At 70.3% G+C, this 24046-nt stretch overlaps 1 protein-coding gene across 1 annotated transcript in view; it reads left to right on the top strand.

Moving 5' to 3' along the window:
- CACNA1A (calcium voltage-gated channel subunit alpha1 A) overlaps window positions 1-24046 on the top strand; it is a 39135-nt gene that overhangs the window by 1232 nt on the left and 13857 nt on the right. Inside the window, exons 2-36 of the mRNA XM_063389190.1 lie at window positions 2176-2281; window positions 2804-2943; window positions 4924-5018; window positions 6439-6591; window positions 7153-7340; window positions 8001-8104; window positions 8222-8337; window positions 9825-9878; window positions 9977-10066; window positions 10953-11162; window positions 12160-12272; window positions 13151-13263; window positions 13372-13503; window positions 13658-13730; window positions 13818-13935; window positions 14042-14109; window positions 14194-14294; window positions 14653-15375; window positions 15549-15910; window positions 16095-16236; window positions 16344-16473; window positions 16795-16854; window positions 16927-17033; window positions 18052-18151; window positions 18248-18408; window positions 18476-18616; window positions 18714-18915; window positions 19004-19168; window positions 19626-19736; window positions 19990-20073; window positions 20161-20277; window positions 20375-20440; window positions 21623-21723; window positions 22260-22410; window positions 23538-23665. Coding sequence (XP_063245260.1) covers window positions 2176-2281; window positions 2804-2943; window positions 4924-5018; window positions 6439-6591; window positions 7153-7340; window positions 8001-8104; window positions 8222-8337; window positions 9825-9878; window positions 9977-10066; window positions 10953-11162; window positions 12160-12272; window positions 13151-13263; window positions 13372-13503; window positions 13658-13730; window positions 13818-13935; window positions 14042-14109; window positions 14194-14294; window positions 14653-15375; window positions 15549-15910; window positions 16095-16236; window positions 16344-16473; window positions 16795-16854; window positions 16927-17033; window positions 18052-18151; window positions 18248-18408; window positions 18476-18616; window positions 18714-18915; window positions 19004-19168; window positions 19626-19736; window positions 19990-20073; window positions 20161-20277; window positions 20375-20440; window positions 21623-21723; window positions 22260-22410; window positions 23538-23665 — 5025 coding nt within the window. The remainder of the gene's footprint in view (window positions 1-2175; window positions 2282-2803; window positions 2944-4923; window positions 5019-6438; window positions 6592-7152; window positions 7341-8000; window positions 8105-8221; window positions 8338-9824; window positions 9879-9976; window positions 10067-10952; window positions 11163-12159; window positions 12273-13150; window positions 13264-13371; window positions 13504-13657; window positions 13731-13817; window positions 13936-14041; window positions 14110-14193; window positions 14295-14652; window positions 15376-15548; window positions 15911-16094; window positions 16237-16343; window positions 16474-16794; window positions 16855-16926; window positions 17034-18051; window positions 18152-18247; window positions 18409-18475; window positions 18617-18713; window positions 18916-19003; window positions 19169-19625; window positions 19737-19989; window positions 20074-20160; window positions 20278-20374; window positions 20441-21622; window positions 21724-22259; window positions 22411-23537; window positions 23666-24046) is intronic.

Here is a 24046-nt window from a genome sequence, read left to right as displayed (position 1 = left end):
TGTCCCCCGATCCGTGCCCCCCACCCCTGCTGGGGTCTTTGGGGGCTCAGGGCTATTTTGGGCTGTTTCGGGCTATTTTGGGCGATTTGGGGGAGGCGCAACCCCGGCCCTGCTGCCCTTGGGGTTCCTCCGAGCCCCTTCCCCCTTTTTCTGCCCCCTGAAATGCTCAACCGGCAGCAGCGACCCAAAAAGGCCCCTCGTCACCCCAAAACGACCCCCAGCACCCCAAAAACGTCCCCGTCACCCCAAAAGGACCCAAATCACCCCAAAAAGACCCCCAGCACCCCAAAACAGCCACTGCCACCGCTCCTGGGTGTTGGGGGGGCCGAGGCAGGATTGGGGGGTCCCCACGCGGGTTTGAGGCACAGCTGAGGGTCTCTGGCTCCACCGCGAGCTTTCGGGGACCCCACCGGACACCGGGGGGACTTTGGGGCCGCGGGGGTCCCCTCGGGCACCCCCAGAGGGCGGGAGGGCCCGGGGGCGCGGGGCGGGGGGTGCGGGTCGCGGGGGGAGCGGGCCGCGCCGCCGGTGCCGCAGCGGGGCCGGGCAGCGCCGTCCCCGGGGCGGTGACAGATCCCCGCGCCCCGGGGCAGGGGCGGCGGGGCCGGGCGGGGGTCTGGGGGCGTCGGGGGCGCTCCGGGGTGCCCGGGAGGGGGGGGTGATCCGTCGCCCCTCGCCCCCCCCCCGGCGCGGCCCTGCGGGTCCCATCCTGCGGCACGCAGAGCCTCCCACGCCGGTCCCGGGGTGAGGGGGCGGCGGCAGCCGGGGGTTGATCCCGCGCCGCCCCAAAATCCGTCCTGGGGGGAATCCCGGGGATGGGGGGCACGGCGCGGAGGGGAGGGGGAGCCCCCCGAGCGCGGTTTGGGGGCGCGGAGCCCCCCGGCTGGGGGGCTGTGCCGCTCTGGCTCCGCGCTGGCTCCGCGCTGCATCGCCGCGCTCCGCTGCCCCGGATAACGGGGCCGGGCGGTGCCAGGAGCCGTGCCGGGCCGGAATCCGGCACCGGATGGCCGGGCCGCGCCGGGAGCGGGGCCGGATCCCTGCTCTGGGAGCCGTGCCATGCCAGGGAGCCGTGCCGGATCCCCGGGCGGTGCCAGGAGCCGTGCCGGGCCGGAATCCGGCACCGGATGGCCGGGCCGCGCCGGGAGCGGGGCCGGATCCCTGCTCTGGGAGCCGTGCCATGCCAGGGAGCCGTGCCGGATCCCCGGGCTGTGCCAGGGAGCCGTGCTGGGCCAGATCCCGGTACCGGGAGCCGTGCTGGGCACCCGTGTCATGACCGGGGTACCGGCACCGGATCCCGGGCCGTGCCGAGGAGCCGCACCGGGCCGGATCCCGTCAGCGGGAGCCGTGCTGTGCCAGGGAGCTGTGCCGGGTAACCGTGCCGTGCCAGGGAGCCGCGCTGGCCCAGATACCGGCGCTGGGAGACATATTGTACCGGGAAGAGGGGCCGGGTAACCGTGCCAGGCCAGGGAGCTGTGCCGGACAGCAGCACCGGCTCCCCGTGCCAGGGCCGTCCCCGCGGCCCGTGCCAGGTCCCAGCGCTGTGCCGGGATGGCGGAGCCGTTCTGGGTGGCCCTGTTGTGCCAGGCTGTGCAGTGGGGCCGTGCCGTGCCGTGCCGTGCCAGGGAGCCGCCGGGACAGCCGTGCCGTGCTGGAATGGCGGTGGCCGTGCTGGGCTGGGCAGTGTCCTGTGCCAGAGGGCCGTGCTGGAGAGCGGTGCCACGCCGGGACCCGTGTGGGACACCCGTGCCGTGCCAGGCTGTCCCCGGCCTCTCTTTGTGCCCTTCAGCGCCACCGTGGCCCCGGGGCAGGATGTGGGGCAGGGGACGGGGCCGTGGGGCGGGACGGGAGGACACGGGACAGGACACGGACGCGTCCCCGCAGCCCCCGGGGGTGCCGCTGCCCGGTGCCCGCGGGCCCAGTGGGGCCGTGTCGGTCGCGGCGGGTCCCGCTGTCCCCGGGGCGCTTTGATCGCGCCGCGGAGCCGAGGCCGCGGCTGCCGCTTTGATGAGGGAATTAATTAACGAGCTGCCGAACACGCGGGCGCCGACACCGGGGCACGGGCAGCGCCTTGGCCCCGCTTTGAGCGCCCCGTGGCCCCACGCCTGCCTCAGTTTCCCCCTTGCTGGGGCGGTTCGCGGGTCCCCCAGCCCCGTTTTTCCTTGACTCGCCCCCCACTCCTTTTGAATACATGATTTTAGCCACCATCATCGCGAACTGCATCGTCCTGGCGCTGGAGCAGCACCTGCCCGACGAGGACAAGACCCCCATGTCGGAGCGGCTGGTGAGGCGGGCGGGGGGCTCCGGGCGCCTCCTGGGGAGGGTCCCTGGGGCTCCCGTGGGGGTCCCTGCCACCCCGGGGGGCTCCAGCGAGGGTCCCTGGGAGTGCCAGCAGAGGTGCCCGGGCACCCCGGGAGCTTTGGTGGGGGTCCCTGGGGGCTCTGCTGGGGGTCCCGGGCCACCCTGGGGCCCCCATCAGGGGTCCCCAGCCCACCGCGGGGTCCCTGCCGTGTCCCTGCCCCCGGCGTGGGCAGCAGCGCGGGGGGGTGGGAGGGGGGGGCCAGCCCGCCCCTGGCCCACGCTGGCCACGATTCCCAGTTCCCCCCGGAGCCGCCGGCGTCCCAGTTTCCTCCTTACTGGGAATCTGGGCCACTCCGGGAGCGTCGCCGCCTCCGCCCGGGGCCACCCGGGGAGGGCTGGAGGGGGCCGGGGGCAGCGCTGACCCCTCGCCCCGGGGGACAGGGGGGGTGTCCGGAGGTGGTGGCGTCCCCTGGCACCTGTCCCCGACACCTGTCCCCGCGCCCAGGACGACACGGAGCCGTACTTCATCGGCATCTTCTGCTTCGAGGCGGGGATCAAGATCATCGCTCTGGGCTTCGCCTTCCACAAAGGCTCCTACCTGCGCAACGGCTGGAACGTCATGGACTTCGTGGTGGTGCTCACGGGGTGAGGGGCGCGGGGGGACACGGGGGGCACGGCGGGGACACGCCTGTCGGGGACAAACGCGTGTCACCGCGTGCCCGAGGGGACCGGCCCCACGCAGGTGCGCCCCCTCCCCACCTGTGCCCCGCCCGCGCGTCCCACGTGTGCCCGCGCGTGTGCGGGGCCGTCCCTGTCCCCGTGTCCCCGGGGGCCTCCCGGCGCTGTCACAACGTGTCCCCGCGGTGTCACTCAGCGCGCGGCACCGGCACCGCTGCCGCCGGCAGCTCCGGGCGCCCCCCCCCCAGCTCCAGAGCCCCAGAACCCCCCCGGCCGTGACCCCGGAGACCCCCCGGTCACAGAGACCCCCGTGCCCCGCGCTTCCTCAGCGGGGAAACTGAGGCGGGAGGGGTTGGGAGCACTTTTGGGGCGCTCGGTGTCACCGGGGGACGCTTCCTCTGCCCCTCGCCCCCACCTCTTTGCACCCCCCCCGCGCCCCCCACCCCCTGTTCCCGAGATTGCCTCTCCCCAGTGATGGGGGGTGAATTAATTAGGGTGATTGGGGGTGGATTAATTGGGGTGATTGGGGGTGGATTAATTGGGGTGATTGGAGGTGAAGGAAAGGGGCGACGGAGGGTGGATAAATTGGGGTGAATGGGGGTGTCGGGGGTCGCTGGCGGGGCCAGGTCTGGCTGCGATGGGGGAGGTGACGGATGAGCATCTCCATCCGGTTGCCATGGCAACAGGGGACCGTCTGCAGCACCGGGGCCAGCCCTGAACCCCTGGGGTACCCCCGGGACCCCCTTTGGCTCCCCGGGCACCTCCTCCGGCCCCTCGGGGACGCCGGGGCCGGTGCTGGCCGGCGGCCGCGACCCCCGGGCCGGGACCAGCGCTGGCATCAGCCACCACCGGCAGCATCGCCGGAAAAGGCTAAAAATAGCCCCGAGCTACCGCCCGCGCTGGCGGCACCGGCTGCCGGCCCTGCGGCACGTGGCCCTGCGGCGGGGACACGGGGGCTCGCGGGGGCCGCCACAGCACCGCCGCGGGCTCGTGGTGGCCGCGGGCTGGCGGCCGTGTGACAGCGGCGTGGGGGCTCGTGGTGGCCGGGGGCTCGTGGCTGTGTGACAAAGATTTGGAGGCTCATGGTGGCCGGGGGCTCGTGGCCATGTGACAAAGATTTGGGGGTTCCTGAGGGCCACAGGCTCATGACCCCGTGACAAAGATCTGGGGGCTCGTAGTGGCCGGGGGCTGGTGGCCGTGTGACAAAGATTTGGGGGCTCGTGGTGGCCACAGGCTCATGACCCCGTGACAAAGATTTGGGGGCTCGTGGTGGCCCATGGCTCGTGGCCGTGTGACAAAGATTTGGGGGCTCGTGGTGGCCGGGGGCTGGTGGCCGTGTGACAAAGATTTGGGGGCTCGTGGGGGCAGGGGGCTCGTGGCCGTGTGACAAAGATTTGGGGGCTCGTGGGGGCAGGGGGCTCGTGGCCGTGTGACAAAGATTTGGGGGCTCGTGGTGGCCACAGGCTCATGACCCCGTGACAAAGATTTGGGGGCTCGTGGTGGCCGCAGGCTGGTGGCCATGTGACAAAGATTTGGGGGCTCGTGGTGGCAGGGGGCTCGTGGCTGTGTGACAAAGATTTGGGGGTTCCTGAGGGCCACAGGCTCATGACCCCGTGACAAAGACTTGGGGGCTCGTGTGGCCGGAGGCTCATGACCCCGTGATGAACATCTGGGGACTCACAGTGGCCAGGGGCTCGTGGCCCTGTGATGGGGACATGGGGGCTTGTGACAGCTGTGACGGGGCGGCCACAGGCTCACGGTGGCCCAGGGCGGACGTGGTGGTGGCACTTGGCAGCCGTGGGGCCTGTGGGGGTCCTTGGGCTCGGTGTCTCGGTGGCCGCGGGGGTCCCTGGCCACACCGGGGGGTGTCGGTGGCTGTGGCCACCCTCGGTGGCCCTGGTGGCCCAGCTGGGGGTCCCTGTGGCCCTGACCCCGCTGTCCCCGCAGCATCCTGGCCTCGGTGGGCTCCCAGTTCGACCTGCGGACGCTGCGGGCCGTGCGCGTGCTGCGGCCCCTCAAGCTGGTCTCGGGGATCCCAGTGAGTGCGGGGGGGGTTTGGGGGTTCCGGGGGGGATTTGGGGGTGCCGGGGGGGGGATTTGGGGGTGCCGGGAAGGGATTTGGGGGTGCCGGGGGTGATTTGGGAGTGCCGGAGGGGGATTTGGGGGTGCCGGGGGATTTGGGGGTGCCGGGGGAGGATTTGGGAGTGCCGGGGGGGGATTTGGGGGTGCTGGGAGGGATTTGGGGGTGCTGGAAGGGATTTGGGGGTGCCGGGGGAGGATTTGGCGGTGCCGGGGGGGGGATTTGGGGGTGCCGGGGGGGATTTGGGGGTTCCGGGGAGGATTTGGGGGTGCTGGGAGGGATTTGGGGTGTCGGGGGGGGATTTGGGGGTGCCGGGGGAGGATTTGGGGGTTCCGGGGGGGATTTGGGGGTGCCGGGGGAGGATTTGGGGGTGCCGGGGGAGGATTTGGGGGTGCCGAGGGGGATTTGGGGGTGCCGGGGGGGGATTTGGTGGTGCCAGGGGGGGATTTGGGAGTGCCGGAGGGGGATTTGGAGGTGCGGGGGAGGATTTGGGGGTGCCGGGGAGGATTTGGGAGTGCCGGGAAGGGATTTGGGGGTGCTGGGAGGGATTTGGGAGTGCCGGGAAGGGATTTGGGGTGCCGGGGGGGATTTGGAGGTGCGGGAGAGGATTTGGGGGTGCCGGGAGGGATTTGGGGGTGCGGGGGAGGATTTGGGGGTGCCAGGGGGGGATTTGGGGTGCCGGGGGGGATTTGGGGTGCCGGGGGTGGGATTTGGGGGTGCCGGGGGAGGATTTGGGAGTGCCGGGGGGGATTTGGAGGTGCGGGGGAGGATTTGGGGGTGCCGGGGAGGATTTGGGAGTGCCGGGGGGGATTTGGAGGTGCGGGGGAGGATTTGGGGGTGCCGGGGGAGGATTTGGGGGTTCCGGGAGGGATTTGGGCGTCCCGGGGGAGGATTTGGGGGTGCCGGGGGGGGATTTGGGGGTGCCAGGGGGGATTTGGGGGTGCCGGGGGGGGATTTGGGGGTGCCGGGGGGAGATTTGGCGGTGCGGGGGAGGATTTGGGAGTGCCAGGGGGGATTTGGGGGTGCCGGGGGGGGATTTGGGGGTGCCGGGGAGGATTTGGGGGTGCCGGGGAGGATTTGGGGGTTCCGGGGGAGGATTTGGGGGTGCCGGGGGGTGGATTTGGGAGTGCCGGGGGGGGGATTTGGGGGTGCCGGGGGGGATTTGGGGGTGCCAGGGGGGGATTTGGGGGTGCTGGGAGGGATTTGGGGGTGTCGGGGGGGGGATCTGGGGGTGCCAGGGGGGGATTTGGGGGTGCCGGGGGGGATTTGGGGGTGCCGGGGGTGGGATTTGGGAGTGCCGGGGGGGGATTTGGGAGTGCCGGGGGGGATTTGGGGTGCCGGGGGTCCCGGGGGGCGGCGCCGCTCAGCCGCCGCTGCCGCAGGTTTGCAGGTGGTGCTGAAGTCCATCATGAAGGCGATGATCCCGCTGCTGCAGATCGGGCTCCTGCTCTTCTTCGCGATCCTCATCTTCGCCATCATAGGATTAGAGTTTTATATGGGCAAATTCCACACCACCTGCTTCGACCTGGTCACAGGTGGGGCCGGGGCCCCCCGGTGTCCCGTCAAAGCCCCCCCAAATCCCCTCCAACCCCCCTAACCCCCCCAAACCTCCCTAAATCCCCTCCAAGCCCCCCAAACCCTCCCTAAACCTCACCAACTCCCCCTCCAGCACCCCTCAATCCCCTCTAAGCCCCCAAACCCCCTCTAACCACCCTGGACTCCTCCTGAATCCCCTCAAATTCTCCTAACCGCCCCCCCAATCTCCCCCTCTCCCCTTCCTGCCTCAGTTTCCCCCCCGGGGAGGGCCGGGATCCCGGGGTTGGGATCACCGGGGCTGCGGGGACCGGATCCTTTCCTCCCACCCCTCCGAGCGGCCCCCCCAAACCTCCCCGGGCCTGCGGCCAGCGCTCGATTTGGAACGTCCTAATTGCTGCTCTCCCTTGATGAAGCCGTTAATTGGCCGCGGTTATTTCTGTCCGTGCCCTGCGGCGGGAGCGGGGGGGGCGGAGGGAGCGGGGGGGATGTCCTGGGGACAGGGCGCGGGGTCCTGGGGACACGGAGGGGGTTCAGCCCACGGGACCCCCCCCGGTCCCCAGACGAGATCAAGGTGGAGGTCCCGTGCGGGACGGACGAGCCGGCCCGGATCTGCCCCAACGGCACCAAGTGCAAGAAATACTGGGAAGGGCCCAACTACGGCATCACGCAGTTCGACAACATCCTCTTCGCCGTGCTCACCGTCTTCCAGTGCATCACCATGGAAGGGTGGACCGACCTCCTCTACTATGTGAGGGCCGTCCCCGCCCGGTGCCCTCCCTTCCCCGCCCGGTGCCTCCCGGTGCCCTCCCGGTGCCTCCCGGTGCCCGCCCGGTGCCCTCCCTTCCCCGCCCGGTGCCTCCCGGTGCCGCCCGGTGCCCGCCCAGTGCCTCCCGGTGCCTCCCGGTGCCGCCCGGTGCCCGCCCAGTGCCTCCCGGTGCCTCCCGGTGCCCGCCCGGTGGCTCCCGGTGCCTCCCGGTGCCTCCCGGTTCCCGCCTGGTGCCTCCCGGTGCCCGCCCGGTGCCTCCCGGTGCCCGCCCGGTGCCCGCCCGGTGCCCATCCGCTGGCTCCCGGTGCCTCCCGGTGCCTCCCGGTGCCCTCCTGGTGCCCGCCCGGTGCCTCCCGGTGCCCTCCCTTCCCCGCCCGGTGCCTCCCGGTGCCTCCCGGTGTCCTCCTGGTGCCCGCCCGGTGCTGCCCGGTCCCCTCTGGAGTCACCTCCTGGCCCCTCCCGGGTCTGTCCCCTCTTGTCCCCCTCGGTGTCCCCCCCCCACACGATGTGACCCCAGGGGACCCCCCCCAGCTCAGGGGATCCCCTGGGACCCCCCCAGCTCAGGGGACCCCCCCGGGTCACGGGGCGCCCCCAATTCCGGGCATTCCCCGGTTCATGGGACCCCCCCCGCCCCCTCCCCAGAGCAACGACGCCTCAGGGAACACTTGGAACTGGCTGTACTTCATCCCCCTCATCATCATCGGCTCCTTTTTTATGCTCAACCTCGTGCTGGGGGTCCTGTCCGGGTAAGCGGCTCCGGGGGGCTCTGGGGGGGGGGTTCTGAGGGGGGGGTTCTGAGGGGGGGGCTCTGGGGGGGGGTCCTCGGCGCCCCCCGGGCCGGCGCTGACCGGGGGCGGCCGCAGGGAGTTTGCCAAAGAGCGGGAGCGGGTGGAGAACCGCCGGGCGTTCCTCAAGCTGCGGCGGCAGCAGCAAATCGAGCGGGAGCTCAACGGATACATGGAGTGGATCTCCAAGGCGGGTGAGGGTCGCGACCGCCCCCAAAACCCTCCCGACCCCCCCCTGAAAACGCCCCCTTCTCTGTGACCCCACCCCGGCCCTTGGCACACCGCAAACCCCCCAAAAACCCCCCCAAACCCCCCCGAAACCCCTCCCCAAATCCTCTCCAAACCTCCCCAAACCCCCCCGAAACCCCTCCCCAAATCCTCTCCAAACCCTCACGGACCCTCTGGGACCCCTCCCCAAATCCTCTCCAAACCCCCTCCGACCCTCTGGGACCCCTCAAATCCTCCTCAGCCCATCCCAAATCCCCCCTATCCCCTCCAAGCACCCCCAAATCTCCTCCAACGCACCCGGGGGACTTCTGAGATCCCCCCAAACCCTCCCAGCCCCTTCCCAACCATCCCCAAACCCTCCTGACCCCCTCCCAACGCATTCCAAGCCCCCCGAACCCCTCTCCGACCCCTCCCAGGATCTCCAAGCGCCCTCTGGGGACCCCCGGGATCACCCAACCCCCTTCAGCAACCCCCCGGACCCCCAAAGTCCCCCCTAACCCCCCTCTCAGCCCTCTCCAAACCCTCCCAATGCTCCCAAATACCCCAAGGTCCCTCTCCCAGGGGTCCCCAAGCCCTCTCCCCCCCCCGAGCCCACCTCCCCCGAGCCCCTCTGAGCCCCCCCGAGCCCCTCTGAGCCCCCTGAGCCCCCCTGAGCCCCCCTGAGCCCCCCTGAGCCCCCCTGAGCCCCTCTGAGCCCCCTGAGCCCCTCTGAGCCCCCCTGAGCCCCCCTGAGCCCCCCTGAGCCCCTCTGAGCCCCTCTGAGCCCCCCGAGCCCCTCTGAGCCCCCCAAGCCCCCCTGAGCCCCTCTGGAGCCCCCCTGAGCCCCCTGAGCCCCCTGAGCCCCCCTGAGCCCCCTGAGCCCCCCTGAGCCTCCCGAGCCCCCCTGAGCCCCCTGAGCCCCCTGAGCCCCTCTAGAGCCCCCCTGAGCCCCCCTGAGCTTCCCGAGCCCCCCCAAGCCCCCCTGAGCCCCTCTGGAGCCCCCCTGAGCCCCCTGAGCCCCCTGAGCCCTCCGAGCCCCCCCTGAGCCCTCTGAGCCCCCTGAGCCCCCCTGAGCCCCCCGAGCCCCCCCTGAGCCCCCCTGAGCCCCCTGAGCCCCCTGAGCCCCCCGAGCCCCCCTGAGCCCCCCGAGCCCCCCTGAGCCCCCTGAGCCCCCCTGAGCCCCCCTGAGCCCCCAGAGCCCCCTGAGCCCCCCTGAGCCCCCCTGAGCCCCCCTGAGCCCCCCTGAGCCCCCCGAGCCCCCCCTGAGCCCCCCTGAGCCCCCCTGAGCCCCCCTGAGCCCCCTGAGCCCCCTGAGCCCCCCTGAGCCCCCCTGAGCCCCCCTGAGCCCCCCTGAGCCCCCCGAGCCCCCCCGAGCCCCCCCGAGCCCCCCTGAGCCCCCCTGAGCCCCCCTGAGCCCCCTGAACCCCCCTGAGCCCCTCTGAGCCCCCCTGAGCCCCCCGCTTTCCCTCAGAAGAGGTGATCCTGGCCGAGGACGAGCCCGAGGCCGAGCCCCGGCGCCCCTTCGATGGTAAGTGAGCAGCCCCCTGAGCCCCCCGCCCCGCCCGGCCCGGGGGCGCCCCCGGGACCCCCCGGCTGACGGCGCCCCCCTGTCCCCCCCTGCGGGAGCTCTCCGGAGGGCCACCAGCAAGAGGAGCAAGACGGACCTGCTGAGCCCCGAGGAGGGCGAGGAGCAGCTGGGGGACATCGCGGCCATGGGTGGGTGACATCGGGGGGGAGGGGGCGCCTGGAGGGGATGGGGGGGCAGAGAGGGTGGGGGGATGGGTGGGGGTGGTTTGGGGTGACAGCCCGGGGGTCCGGGGGTGCCCCAGTGATGGTTTGGGGGGTGCTGGGTGATACGGGGACAGCCTGGGGTGACAGGGGGATGATTTGGGGGGCGGTGGGTGACACAGGTGACAGGGGGACAGCCTGGGGTGACACAGGGGTGCTTTGGGGGGTGGCAGGTGACACAGGGACAGCCTGAAGTGACAGGGAGTGCTCTGGGGGGTGGCAGGTGACACGGGGGACACGGGGGTGCTTTGGGGGGCGGTAGGTGACACGGGTGACACGGGGATAGCCTGGGGTGACACAGGGATGATTTGGGGGGCGATGGGTGACACGGGTGACACGGGGACAGCCTGGGGTGACAGGGGGACAGTCTGGGGTGACACGGGGGTGCTTTGGGGGGCGGTGGGTGACACGGGTGACATGGGGACAGCCTGGGGTGACACAGGGATGATTTGGGGGGCAGTGGGTGACACGGGTGACACGGGGACAGCCTGGGGTGACACGGGGATGATTTGGGGGGCGGTGGGTGACACGGGTGACACGGGGACAGCCTGGGGTGACACGGGGGTGCTTTGGGGGGCGGTGGGTGACACGGGTGACACGGGGACAGCCTGGGGTGACACGGGGGTGCTTTGGGGGGCAGTGGGTGACACGGGTGACACGGGGACAGCCTGGGGTGACAGGGGGATGATTTGGGGGGCAGTGGGTGACAGGGGTGACACAGGGACAGCCTGGGGTGACACGGGGGTGCTTTGGGGGGCGGTGGGTGACACGGGTGACACGGGGACAGTCTGGGGTGACGTGCCGGGCCCCGCAGGGTCCCCCTTCGCCCGTGCCAGCCTCAAAAGTGCCAAGCTGGAGAACGCCACCTTCTTCCACAAGCGGGAGCGGCGGATGCGCTTCCACATCCGGCGGATGGTGAAAACTCAGGCCTTCTACTGGACCGTGCTCAGTCTGGTAGCCCTCAACACCCTGTGTGTTGCTATCGTTCACTACGACCAGCCAGATTGGCTTTCCGACTTCCTCTGTGAGTCAGCCCCGGCCCCGGAGCCCCCCAGGGACCCCCAGAGACCCCCCAGGGACCCCCTGAGCTCCCCAGGGACCCCCAGAGACCCCCCAGAGATCCCCGGAGCTCCCCAGGGACCCCCAGAGACCCCCGAGCCCCCCGGAGCTCCCCAGGGACCCCCGAGCCCCCTGGAGCTCCCCAGGGACCCCCAGAAACCCCCCAGAGACCCCCTGAGCTCCCCAGGGACCCCCAGGGACCCCCAGAGATCCCCGGAGCTCCCCAGGGACCCCCAGAGATCCCCGACCCCCATGGAGCCCCCCAGGGACCCCCGAGCCCCCTGGAGCTCCCCAGGGACCCCCAGAAACCCCCCAGAGACCCCCTGAGCTCCCCAGGGACCCCCAGGGACCCCCAGAGATCCCCGGAGCTCCCCAGAGACCCCCAGAGATCCCCGACCCCCATGGAGCCCCCCAGGGACCCCCGAGCCCCCCGGAGCTCGCCCCGGCTCTCTGTGTGATGCCATCGGGCACCACGGCCACCCCACACCCTCTGGGAGTCATCCCGGACCCCCAGAGCCCCGGGGAGAGCCCCACAGAGCCCCCCCAGACCCACTGGAGTCCCCCAGACCCACTGGAGTCCCCCAGAACCCACCAGAGCCCACTGGAGCCCCCCCAGACCCACTGGAGCCCCCCCAGACCCACTGGAGTCCCCCCGGACCCACTGGAGTCCCTCAGAACCCACCAGAGCCCACCTGAGCCCCCCCAGACCCACTGGAGCCCCCCCAGACCCACTGGAGTCCCCCAGAACCCACTGGAGCCCCCCCAGACCCACTGGAGTCCCCCAGAACCCACCAGAGCCCCCCAGACCCTCCCCAAGACTCCCAGAGCCCCCTGGACCCCTGCAGCTCATGGGACCCCCCCTCAGCTTTTGGGACCCCCCCTCTCCTGGGATTCCCCAGCCCATGGGACCCCCGGGACCCCCTGGGGTGCCCCCCCTCACTGCTGTGTCCCCCCCTCCCCAGACTATGCAGAATTCATTTTCTTGGGACTCTTTATGTCCGAAATGTTTATAAAAATGTACGGGCTGGGGACGCGGCCTTACTTCCACTCGTCCTTCAACTGCTTCGACTGTGCCGTGAGCCCGGGAGGGGACGGGAGGGATGGGACAGTGGGATAATGGGATAATGGGATACTGGGATAATGGGATAATGGGATGGGATAATGGGGTGGGATAACGGGATAATGGGATGGGATAACGGGATAATGGGATGGGATAACGGGATAATGGGATGGGGTGGGAATGGGATAATGGGATACTGGGATGGGATAATGGGATACTGGGATGGGATACTGGGATAATGGGATGGGATAACGGGATAATGGGATGGGATAACGGGATAATGGGATGGGATAATGGGGTGGGATAACGGGATAATGGGATGGGGTGGGAATGGGATAACGGGATAATGGGATGGGGTGGGAATGGGATACTGGGATGGGATAATGGGATAATGGGATGGGGTGGGATGGGATAATGGGATACTGGGATGGGATAATGGGATAACGGGGATGGGATAATGGGATGGGATACTGGGATAACGGGGATGGGATAATGGGATGGGGTGCGAATGGGATAATGGGATACTGGGATGGGATAATGGGATGGGATAACGGGATAATGGGATGGGATAGTGGGATAATGGGATGGGGTGGGAATGGGATACTGGGATAATGGGATGGGATAATGGGATAATGGGATGGGATAATGGGATAACGGGATAATGGGATAATGGGATAATGGGATGGGGTGGGAATGGGATAATGGGATGGGAATGGGATAATGGGATGGGGTGGGAGTGGGATAATGGGATGGGATAATGGGATAACGGGGATGGGATAATGGGATACTGGGATGGGGTGGGAATGGGACAGTGGGATGGGATGGGGTGGGACGGGATGGGACAATGGGATGGGATGGGACGGGAATGATCCAGGAACACCCTCCGCTCCCAGGTTATCATCGGAAGCATCTTCGAGGTGATCTGGGCTGTTGTGAAGCCGGGAACATCCTTTGGGATCAGCGTGCTGCGAGCTCTCAGGTTACTGCGCATCTTCAAAGTCACCAAGTGAGTCCCACGTCCCCCCGTGTCCCCCAGTGTCCCCCCGTGTGTCCTCGTGTCCCCGTGTCCCCCCCACGTCCCCCACGCCCCCACAGCCCGGCGCTGTCCCCGCAGGTACTGGGCTTCCCTGCGGAACCTGGTGGTGTCCCTGCTGAACTCCATGAAATCCATCATCAGCCTCCTCTTCCTCCTCTTCCTCTTCATCGTCGTCTTTGCCCTTTTGGGGATGCAGCTCTTCGGGGGACAGTGAGTGACCGGGGGGGAAATGGGGTCCCCCGGGGTGTGCCCCCCCCCAGTTCCCAGAGCTGGGGGAGGGGGTCCCTGTGCCCCCCGGTCCCTGCTTGGGGGGCACCCGGTGCTGGTGGGGCTCCCACCGCTGCCCCCCCAAACTCCCCCCCAGGTTCAATTTTGACGACGGGACCCCTCCCACCAATTTCGACACTTTCCCAGCAGCAATAATGACGGTGTTTCAGGTAGGCCCCGCCCCCGGGGGGGTCCCGAGGGGGCGGGGGGCTCGTGGGGGGGTCCCCACTGCCCCCAGGGCTCCTCGCTCCCCCCAGATCCTGACGGGAGAAGACTGGAACGCGGTGATGTACGACGGGATCAAATCTCAGGGCGGCGTCAAGGGCGGGATGGTTTTCTCCGTCTACTTCATTGTCCTCACGCTCTTTGGCAACTGTATTCTGGGGGTCCCGGGGGTCCCGGGGGTCCCGGGGGGCTCGGGGGGAGTCCTGGGAGGGGAGGGGCTGCCCTGGTCCCCGCTTTGCCTTGACTCGGCTCCCAGACACCCTCCTGAACGTCTTCTTGGCCATCGCTGTGGACAACCTGGCCAACGCGCAGGAGCTCACCAAGGTCAGGGGTCCGGGGGCTTTGGAGGGTCCCGGGGGGTCTGGGGGCTCTCGGAGCCGGGCTGGAAGTGGCGCTGGGGCTTTGCAGGATGAGCAGGAGGAGGAGGAAGCCGCCAACCAGAAGCTGGCGCTGCAGAAGGCGAAGGAGGTGGCCGAGGTCAGCCCGCTGTCCGCAGCCAACATCACCATGTGAGTGCCCCGAGCCCGCCGGGATCGGCCCGGATCCGTCCCCGGAGCCATCCCAGAGCCAGGCCAGGCCCACCCCGGCTCCGTCCTTGGGTCCATTCCGAATCCTTCCTCAGCGGATCCACCCCGGCTCCATCCCAGCTCCGTCCCTGGGTCCATCCTGGCTCCTTCCTCGGCTCCATCCCGGCTTCATCTCAGCTCCATCTGCGGATCGATCTTGGCTCCACCCCAGATCCATCCGTGACTCCATCCCCGCCCCATCCCCGCTCTGTCCCGGCTCCATCCCATCCCCACCCCCGCCTCCATCCCGGCCCCATCCCCTCCGCACCCTCCCGACCCACTCCCGCCCCCGGCGCCGCAGGAAGGAGCAGCAGAAGAACCAGAAATCCTCCAAGTCGGTGTGGGAGCAGCGCACCAGCGAGCTGCGCAAGCAGAACCTGCTGGCGAGCCGGGAGGCGCTTTACAGCGAGCTGGACCCCGAGGAGCGCTGGAAGGTGCCCTACGCCCGCCACCTGCGCCCCGACATGAAAACGCACCTGGACCGGCCGCTGGTGGTGGACCCGCAGGAGAACCGCAACAACAACACCAACAAGACGCGTCCCGGGGAGCCCCCGGGCGAGCCGCGCTTCGGGCCGCTCCGCGCCGAGGAGCCGCGCCGGCAGCAGCCGCGATACCCCGAGCACGGCGGCGGCCCCCGGCCCGGGGAGCCCGCGGGAGCCCCCGGGAGCCGCCGGCCCCGCAGCAGCAGCCGGGAGCCGGAGCGGGAGCCCAGCCAGGAGCGCGGCTACGCCGAGGGCGAGCGGCCCAAAGGGCGGCACCGCAGCCGCGACGGCCGCGCAGGGTCCCCGCCCGAGCGGGAGCACCGGCGGCACCGCGGGCACCGGCGCGGGCCCGAGGACGGCGAGGAGGGCGCCAGGCCCGAGCGGCGGCCGCGGCACCGGGAAGGGGGGCGGCCGCCGCGGGGCGAGGGCGAAGGGGAGCACGGGGACGGCGAGAGGCGGCGGCGGCACCGGCACGGGCCCCCGCCCGGGTACGACGGCGAGGGCAGGAGGGAGGACAAGGAGCGGCGGCACCGGCGGAGGAGGTGAGGGTGCGGGAGGGACCCCCGAGGGTTGGTGGGAGCCCCCCAGAGCTGGTGGGACCCTCCGGGCAGGGAGGATCCCAAGAGAGAACCCAGCATCTCTGGGCGTTCCCGGCTCCCTGGAGGGGTTCTTGGGGTGCCGGGGGTCCGCTCTGAGCCCCTCTGCGCCCCCCCAGGGAGACGCAGCCGCCCCCGGCGCCGTCGGGCCCCACGCTCTCCACCACCCGCCCCATCCAGCAGGACCTGGGGCGCCGGGAGCCCCCCGTGGCCGAGGACATCGACAACATGAAGAACAACAAGCTGGCCACGGCCGAGCCCCCCGCGCCCCCCGCCATGGGCAACCACACCCCCTGCCCCCCCGCCGGCCCCCCCCGCCGGCCACCCCCCACTGCCAACCCCCCGCCCCCCGAAAACAGCCTGGTGGTCACCAACCCCGGCCCCCCCAACAACCCCTCCAAGGGCGGGGGCAAGCCGGAGCACACGGCCGTGGACATCCCACCGCCCTTCCCGCCGCCCCCCAGCAACGCCCTGGTCCAAGGTAGGGCGGCCCACGCAGGTTTGGGGGAGTCTGGGGGGTCTTGGGGGGGTCTGGGGGGGTCTGGAGGGGTCTGGGGGGGTCTGGGACATGTGGGGACTCCCAGGGGGGTCAGAGGATGAGGAGGATCAGGGGTTTGAGGGTGATTCGGGTGCTCGGGGGGGCCCTGACGGCGCCGCCCCCGCAGTGAACAGGAACGCCAACCCCGAGCCGCTGCCGCGCAAGGAGGAGGAGGAGAAGAAGGAGGAGGAAGGCGACGGGCAGGACGAGAACGGCCCCAAGCCCATGGTGCCCTACAGCTCCATGTTCATCCTCTCCACCACCAACCCGTGAGCAGGGGGGGAGCGGCGGGGCCCGGGAGGGGGGAGTCCCGGGGAGGCCCGGGGGGGTCCCGGGGGGTCCCGGGGAGGCCCGGGGGTCACCGTGTCCCCGGCAGGTTCCGGCGGCTGTGCCACTACATCGTGAACCTGCGCTACTTCGAGATGTGCATCCTCATGGTCATCGCCATGAGCAGCATCGCGCTGGCGGCCGAGGACCCCGTGCAGCCCAACGCCCCCCGCAACAACGTGAGACCACCGCCCTCGGGGACCCCCAGGGAGGGGACACCCTGATCCCGGGGCGGGGGACCCCAAAATAACTCCTGAAGTGGGTGGCAGCTCTGAGAGAATGAGTGCGGCCACAAGGGGAGGGGGATGTTGGAAACCTGGGGTGCTCAGGGGGGGGTCCTGGGGTGCTGGGGGGGCTCAGGGGGGTGCTGGGGGGCTCAGGGGGGTGCTGGGGTGCTGGGGCGGCCTCGGGGGCTCCTGGGGGGGCTCGGGGGCGTCCTGGGGTACTGGGGGGGCTCGGGGGGTCCTAGGACTGTCCCAGCCTTGGCCCACCCCCCACAGGTGCTGCGCTACTTCGATTACGTCTTCACGGGGGTCTTCACCTTCGAGATGGTGATCAAGGTGAGCACGGGGGGGTCCGCAGGGCGGGGGGGTCCCCCCGGAGCCCCCTGACCGCCCCCGTTGCCCCCGCAGATGGTGGATCTGGGGCTGGTGCTTCACCAAGGTGCCTATTTCCGGGACCTGTGGAACATTCTGGATTTCATCGTGGTCAGCGGGGCGCTGGTGGCCTTTGCCTTCACGTGAGTGCCCGGGGGGGACACGCGGGGGGTGGAGGACAAGGGGGGGCCTGTCCCCCTGCCCGCGCTCTCTGTTGTCGCTTGACGTCCGTCCAGCTTTGTCACCGCGTCTGTGTCGTCCTGTCACCGTCCCCGTGTCGGTGTCGCAGGCGAGGAGGAGGAACCCCCTAGGAAGGGGTGAGGGAGCCCCTAGGAAGGGGCGAGAGACCCCTGAGAATCCCCCGAGCGAAGGGTGAGGACCCCCCAAGTGTCTCAGCAGCCTTAAAATAAAGGCTGAGCATCCTCAGAGTAAAGGCTGAGCATCCTCAGAGTAAAGGCTGAGCATCCTCAGAGTAAAGGCTGAGCATCCCCTGAGTAAAGGTTGAACATCCCCTGAGTAAAGGCTGAGCATCCCCCGAGTAACTGAGCAGCCCCCAAGCCTGGGCTGAGCATCCCCTGAGTAAAGGCTGAGCATCCCCTGAGTAAAGGCTGAGCATCCCCTGAGTTAAGGCTGAGCATCCCCTGAGTTAAGGCTGAGCATCCCCCGAGTAACTGAGCAGCCCCCAAGCCTGGGCTGAGCATCTCCCGTGAGACCGAGCAGCCCCCGGGTCACGGGGGAGTAAACCCGGAGCAGACCCCGAGCACCTCCCGGGAGGTGGGGCTGCCCCGAGGGTCCCCCCCGCCCTCGGGGGGGCCCGGAGGTGCCGGGGGGGGGCTCTGACCGTGCCTTGTCTCTCCGCTTCCTCTGCCTCCGCCGCAGGAGCAGCTCACGGTAAATCCTTCTGCCTTCGTCTCCGTCCTCGTCCTCTCCTCGTGCTCATGGTCGTGCCTCGCTCCCCCTCCCCAAATTCCCTCCCCTGTCCCCCCAAAACCGCCTCAGGCAAACGTCATGGGGGGGTGGAAGGGGGCGGGCTCAGCCCGGAGGGAGGGGAGGGGAGGGAGGGGCGGGAGGAGGGGGTGGGACCACCCCTGGTCCTGCCGGGGTTCCGGGGGGGGGTCCCGGTCACGCCAGGGGTCCCACGCCCCCCGCTCGCCCCCCCAGTGGCAGCAGCAAAGGGAAGGACATCAACACCATCAAGTCCCTGCGCGTCCTCCGCGTGCTCCGGCCCCTGAAGACCATCAAGAGGCTGCCCAAGCTCAAGGTGGGCTCCGGGGGGAGTTCCCCGCCCACCGGGGGAGAATCTGGGGGGTCCCAGCCAGCGGTGCTGACCCCCCCTCCCTCCCTCCCCCCTCCCCAGGCCGTGTTTGACTGCGTGGTGAACTCGCTGAAGAACGTCCTCAACATCCTCATCGTCTACATGCTCTTCATGTTCATCTTCGCCGTGGTGGCCGTGCAGCTCTTCAAGGGGAAATTCTTCTACTGCACGGACGAGTCCAAGGAGTTCGAGAAGGACTGCAGGTAGGGCCCGGCCGGGAGGGGCCCGCGCCCCCCGCCCGGCCCGCGCCCACCGCCCCTCCCCGGGCAGGGGCGAGTACCTGGTCTACGAGAAGGACAACGAGGTGAAGGCGCAGAAGCGCGAGTGGAAGAAGTACGAGTTCCACTACGACAACGTGCTCTGGGCGCTGCTCACGCTCTTCACCGTCTCCACCGGCGAGGGGTGGCCGCAGTAAGGCCGCGGGGGTTTGGGGCTGGGGGTCCCGGAGGGGTCTGGGGGGGGTCCAGCGGGACCCCCAGCCCGTCCCCGCCCCGCTCCCGCCCCGCAGGGTCCTCAAGCACTCGGTGGACGCCACGTACGAGAACCAGGGGCCGAGCCCCGGGTACCGCATGGAGATGTCCATCTTCTACGTCGTCTACTTCGTCGTCTTCCCCTTCTTCTTCGTCAACATCTTCGTGGCCTTGATCATCATCACCTTCCAGGAGCAGGGGGACAAGATGATGGAGGAGTACAGCCTGGAGAAGAACGAGGTGCGGCCCCCGCGGGGCCCGGCGCTCCCTCCTGGGGCCGGGGGCCCGCGCCGGGCCGGGTGACCCCCGCGTGTCCCCCCACCCGCAGAGAGCCTGCATCGACTTCGCCATCAGCGCCAAACCGCTGACCCGGCACATGCCCCAGAACCGCCAGAGCTTCCAGTACCGCATGTGGCAGTTCGTGGTGTCCCCGCCCTTCGAGTACACCATCATGGCCATGATCGCCCTCAACACCATCGTGCTCATGATGAAGGTGGGCAGGGACGGCGCTGGGGGGGCCGGGGAGCCCCCCAGGGGTTGTTGTCAGCCCCCCTTGAGCCCTCCGGGTCCTCCTCAGGTCCTGCCCCCTCGGGGTTTGTCCTGCTCTGTCCCCTCTGTGCCCTGCCCGTCCTTCCCTGGATCCATTGCTGGACCCAGCTTTGTCCTGCACCTCTGTCCCCGCTGGGAGTTGTCCCTGTCCCCCCAGGACCTGTCCCTGTCCCCCCAGGACCTGTCCCTGTCCCCCCAGGACCACCCCTGGGATCCATTCTCCCCCCCAGGACCTGTCCCTCTCCCCCCAGGACCTGTCCCTGTCCCCCCAGGATCACCCCTGGGATCCATTCTCGCCCCCAGGACCTGTCCCTGTCCCCCCAGGACCTGTCCCTGCCCCCCGGGCCCACCCCCAGCCCGCCATGCGCCCCTGTCCCCACCCTCCCGCGCTGTCCCCGCAGTTCTACGACGCCTCGGACACCTACGAGAACGTCCTCAAGATGTTCAACAACGTCTTCACCTCCCTCTTCTCCCTCGAGTGTCTCCTCAAGATCATGGCCTTCGGTGTCCTGGTACGGGGGTCCCGGGCTTGGGGGGACCCCCGGACCACCAGGGCACCCTGGGGACACGGCGGGGGGGGTCCCAAGGCATGAGGGGATCCCAGAGGACCCCAAAACCTCAGGGGACCCCAGGGGCCTCCTGGGGTGAGCACCCCAGATCTGTCACGGGGTGTCCCAGATAGGGGGCTCCACCCGAGATTTTGGGGGGCAGTTCGGGGGTACCCCGAGCTCCGGGACCCCCACATCCCCTCCTCCCTTCTCGCAGAATTACTTCCGCGACGCCTGGAACGTCTTCGACTTCGTGACGGTGCTGGGCAGCATCACGGACATCCTGGTGACAGAGTTCGGGGTAGGTGGGCACCGCCGCCCCCTCCCGACCCCGGCCCCCTTCCCGGGGTCCCCTTCCCCCCTCACCCCCTCTCCTGTGCCCCCCCAGAACAACTTCATCAACCTGAGCTTCCTGCGGCTCTTCCGCGCCGCCCGGCTCATCAAGCTCCTGCGCCAGGGCTACACCATCCGCATCCTGCTCTGGACCTTCGTGCAGTCCTTCAAGGTGCCCCCGGTGCCCCCCGAGGGTCACCCCCGGTGCCCCCCAGTGCCCCCCCGAGGGTCACCCCCGGCCCCCGTGACCGGCCCCGCTGTGCCCCCAGGCCCTGCCCTACGTGTGCCTGCTCATCGCCATGCTCTTCTTCATCTACGCCATCATCGGGATGCAGGTGAGGTCCCCAGGGTGCAGGTGACACCCTTGGGTGCAGGTGACACCCCTGGGTGCAGGTGGCACCCCTGGGTGCAGGTGACACCTCTGGGTCCAGGTGGCACCCCTGGGTGCAGGTGAGGCCCCCCTGGGTGCAGGTGACACCCTTGGGTGCAGGTGACACCCCCGGGTGCGGGTGAGGCCCCCCTGGGTGTAGGTGACACCCCCGGGTGCAGGTGACACCTCTGGGTCCAGGTGGCACCCCTTGGTGCAGGTGAGGCCCCCCTGGGTGCAGGTGACACCCCTGGGTGCGGGTGAGGCCCCCCCGGGTGCAGGTGACACCCCTGGGTGCAGGTGACGCCCCTGGGTGCGGGTGACACCCCCGGGTGCGGGTGACACCCCTGGGTGCAGGTGACACCCCTGGGTGCGGGTGACACCCCTGGGTGCGGGTGACACCCCTGGGTGCGGGTGAGGCCCCCCCGGGTGCAGGTGACACCCCTGGGTGCGGGTGACACCCCTGGGTGCGGGTGACACCCTTGGGTGCGGGTGACACCCCCGGGTGCAGGTGACACCCCTGGGTGCAGGTGATGCCCCCAGGTGTAGGTGACACCCCCGGGTGCAGGTGACACCCCTGGGTGCAGGTGACACCCCCGGGTGCAGGTGACACCCCCGGGTGCAGGTGACGCCCCCGGGTGCGGGTGACACCTCTGGGTGCGGGTGACACCCTTGGGTGCAGGTGATGCCCCCAGGTGTAGGTGACACCCCCGGGTGCAGGTGACACCCCTGGGTGCAGGTGAGGCCCCCCTGGGTGCAGGTGACACCCCTGGGTGCGGGTGACACCCCTGGGTGCAGGTGACACCTCTGGGTGCAGGTGACGCCCCTGGGTGCGGGTGAGGCCCCCCCGGGTGCAGGTGACACCCCTGGGTGCAGGTGACACCCCCGGGTGCGGGTGACACCCCCGGGTGCGGGTGACACCCCTGGGTGCAGGTGACACCCCCGGGTGCGGGTGACACCCCTGGGTGCGGGTGACACCCCTGGGTGCAGGTGACACCCTTGGGTGCAGGTGACACCCCCGGGTGCGGGTGACACCCCTGGGTGCAGGTGACACCCCTGGGTGCAGGTGACGCCCCCTTGGGTGCAGGTGATGCCCCCAGGTGTAGGTGACACCCCCGGGTGCAGGTGACACCCCCGGCCCTCCCCGCAGGTGTTTGGGAACATCGGGATCGAGGAGGAGGATGACGAGTCGGCCATCACCCAGCACAACAACTTCCGCACCTTCTTCCAGGCGCTGATGCTGCTCTTCAGGTGAGCCCCTGGTGTCACCCACTGCCACCCCAGTGCCATCCCAGTGCCACCCAGTGTCACCTGGGTACCTAGGGCCACCCCAGTGTCACCCCTGTGTCATCCAGTGCCACCCAAGTGTCACCTGGGTACCCAGGGCCACCCCAGCACGTCCCCTGATGTAATCCCAGTGCCACCCCAGTGCCACCCAGTGTCATCCAGTGCCACCCACTGGGTACCCAGTATCATCCAGGGCCACCCCAGTGCCATCCAGTGCTATCCCAGTGTCACCTAGGTACCTACTGCCACCTCAGAAACTCCCCTGGCATAATCCCAGTGCCACCTCAGTGTCACCTGGGTACCCAGTGCCACCCAGTGCCATCCCTTCACGTCCCCTGATGTAATCCCAGTGCCACCCCAGTACTCACCCAGGTACCCAGTGCCACCCCAGTGCCACCCCGGTGCCACCCCGGTGCCACCCGCGCCCTGAGAGCCGCCCCGCGGTGTCCCCGCGGTGTCCCCGCGGCCGTGGCGGTGACGGGCGTGTCCCCTGTCGCCAGGAGCGCCACCGGCGAGGCGTGGCACGAGATCATGCTGTCGTGCCTCAGCGGGAAGCCGTGCGACGAGAACTCGGGCATCAAGGAGGACGAGTGCGGCAACGAGTTCGCCTACTTCTACTTCGTGTCCTTCATCTTCCTCTGCTCCTTCCTGGTGAGACCCCCGGGGGGTCCCCAAAACCCCGGGGGGTCCCCAAACCCCCGGGAGGGTCCCCAAAACCCCGGGAGGGTCCCCAAAACCCCGGGAGGGTCCCCACATCCCCAAGGGGGTCCCCACATCCCCGGGGGGTCCCCAAAACCCCCGGGGGGGGTCCCCAAACCCCCGGGAGCCCCCTCCCCACATCCCCGGGGGGGTCTGCACACCCCCGGGAGCCCCCTCCCCACACACCCGGGGGGATCCCCAAACCCCCGGGGGGTCCCCAAAACCCCGGGGGGGGTCCCCAAACCCCCGGGAGCCCCCTCCCCACATCCCCGGGAGGGTCCCCAAATCCCCGGGGGGGTCCCCAAACCCCCGGGAGGGTCCCCAAAACCCCGGGAGGGTCCCCAAACCCCCGGGAGCCCCCTCCCCACACCCCCGGCGGGGTCCCCACAGCCCCGGGGGGGTCCCCGCACCCCCGGGAGCCCGCTCCCCACACACCCGGGGGGATCCCCAAACCCCCGGGAGGGTCCCCAAACGTTCGGGAGCCCCCTCCCCACACCCCCAGGAGGGTCCCCACACCCCAGGGAGGGTCCCCACACCCCCGGGAGCCCCCTCCCCACACCCCCAGGAGGGTCCCCAAACCCCCGGGGGGGGTCCCCAAACCCCCGGGAGCCCCCTCCCCACATCCCCGGGGGGGTCTGCACACCCCCGGGAGGGTCCCCAAACCCCCGGGAGGGTCCCCAAACCCCCAGGAGGGTCCCCAAACCCCCGGGAGCCCCCTCCCCACACCCCCGGAGAGGTCCCCACACCTCCGGGGGTGTCTCCACACCTCCTGGAGCCCCCTCCCCACATCCCCAGGAGGGTCCCCACACCCCCAAGGGGGTCCCCACACCTCCTGGAGCCCCCTCCCCACACCCCCAAGGGGGTCCCCGCACCCCCGGGAGCCCCCTCCCCACACCCCCGGGGGAGTCCCCACACCCACAGAAGCCCCCTCCCCACACCCCGCACCTCCGCTCCTTCCTCACCTCCTTCCTCTCCCTCCGCCGAGCCCGGGGGGGCTCAGGGGGGGCTCCTGAGGGGCTCCGGGGGGGCTCTGGGGGGTGTGGGCGCCCCTGACCCCCCCCGCGCCCCCTCCCCCGAAGATGCTGAACCTCTTTGTCGCCGTCATCATGGACAACTTCGAGTACCTGACGCGGGACTCGTCCATCCTGGGCCCGCACCACCTGGACGAGTACGTGCGGGTCTGGGCCGAGTACGACCCCGCCGCCTGGTAAGGACCCCCCCGGGGGGCGCGGGGGGCGCGGGGGGCGCGGGGGGCGGGCAGGGACACCCCCGCATCCCCCCCGCGGGCCCCTCCCAGCGCCGGGGACACGGCGGAGGGGCCGCGTCCCCCCCACCCCGTCCCCGGGGCAGAAAAGGTGACCGGGACCCCCCCGAGTCCTCTGGGCCCCCCCCGGGGGTCCCTGGGTGGGGGTCCCAGGGACTTTCACCCCCCCCCCTCAACCTGAAGTGGCCCCGTGGGGGTCCCGGGCTGTCCCTGGAGCCCGAATTGTCCCCGGGGGGGTCTGTGGTGCCCAAATCCCCTCGGGGGGGGGTCCTGGGGGTTTCTGTCACCCCCTCCCCATCCCGGGGGGGTCTCGGGGGGGTCTCT

This window comes from Prinia subflava, unplaced genomic scaffold, assembly GCF_021018805.1.
Source record: "Prinia subflava isolate CZ2003 ecotype Zambia unplaced genomic scaffold, Cam_Psub_1.2 scaffold_72_NEW, whole genome shotgun sequence".
Taxonomy (NCBI): Eukaryota; Metazoa; Chordata; class Aves; order Passeriformes; family Cisticolidae; genus Prinia; species Prinia subflava.
This window is presented reverse-complemented; position numbering and strand designations above follow the sequence as displayed.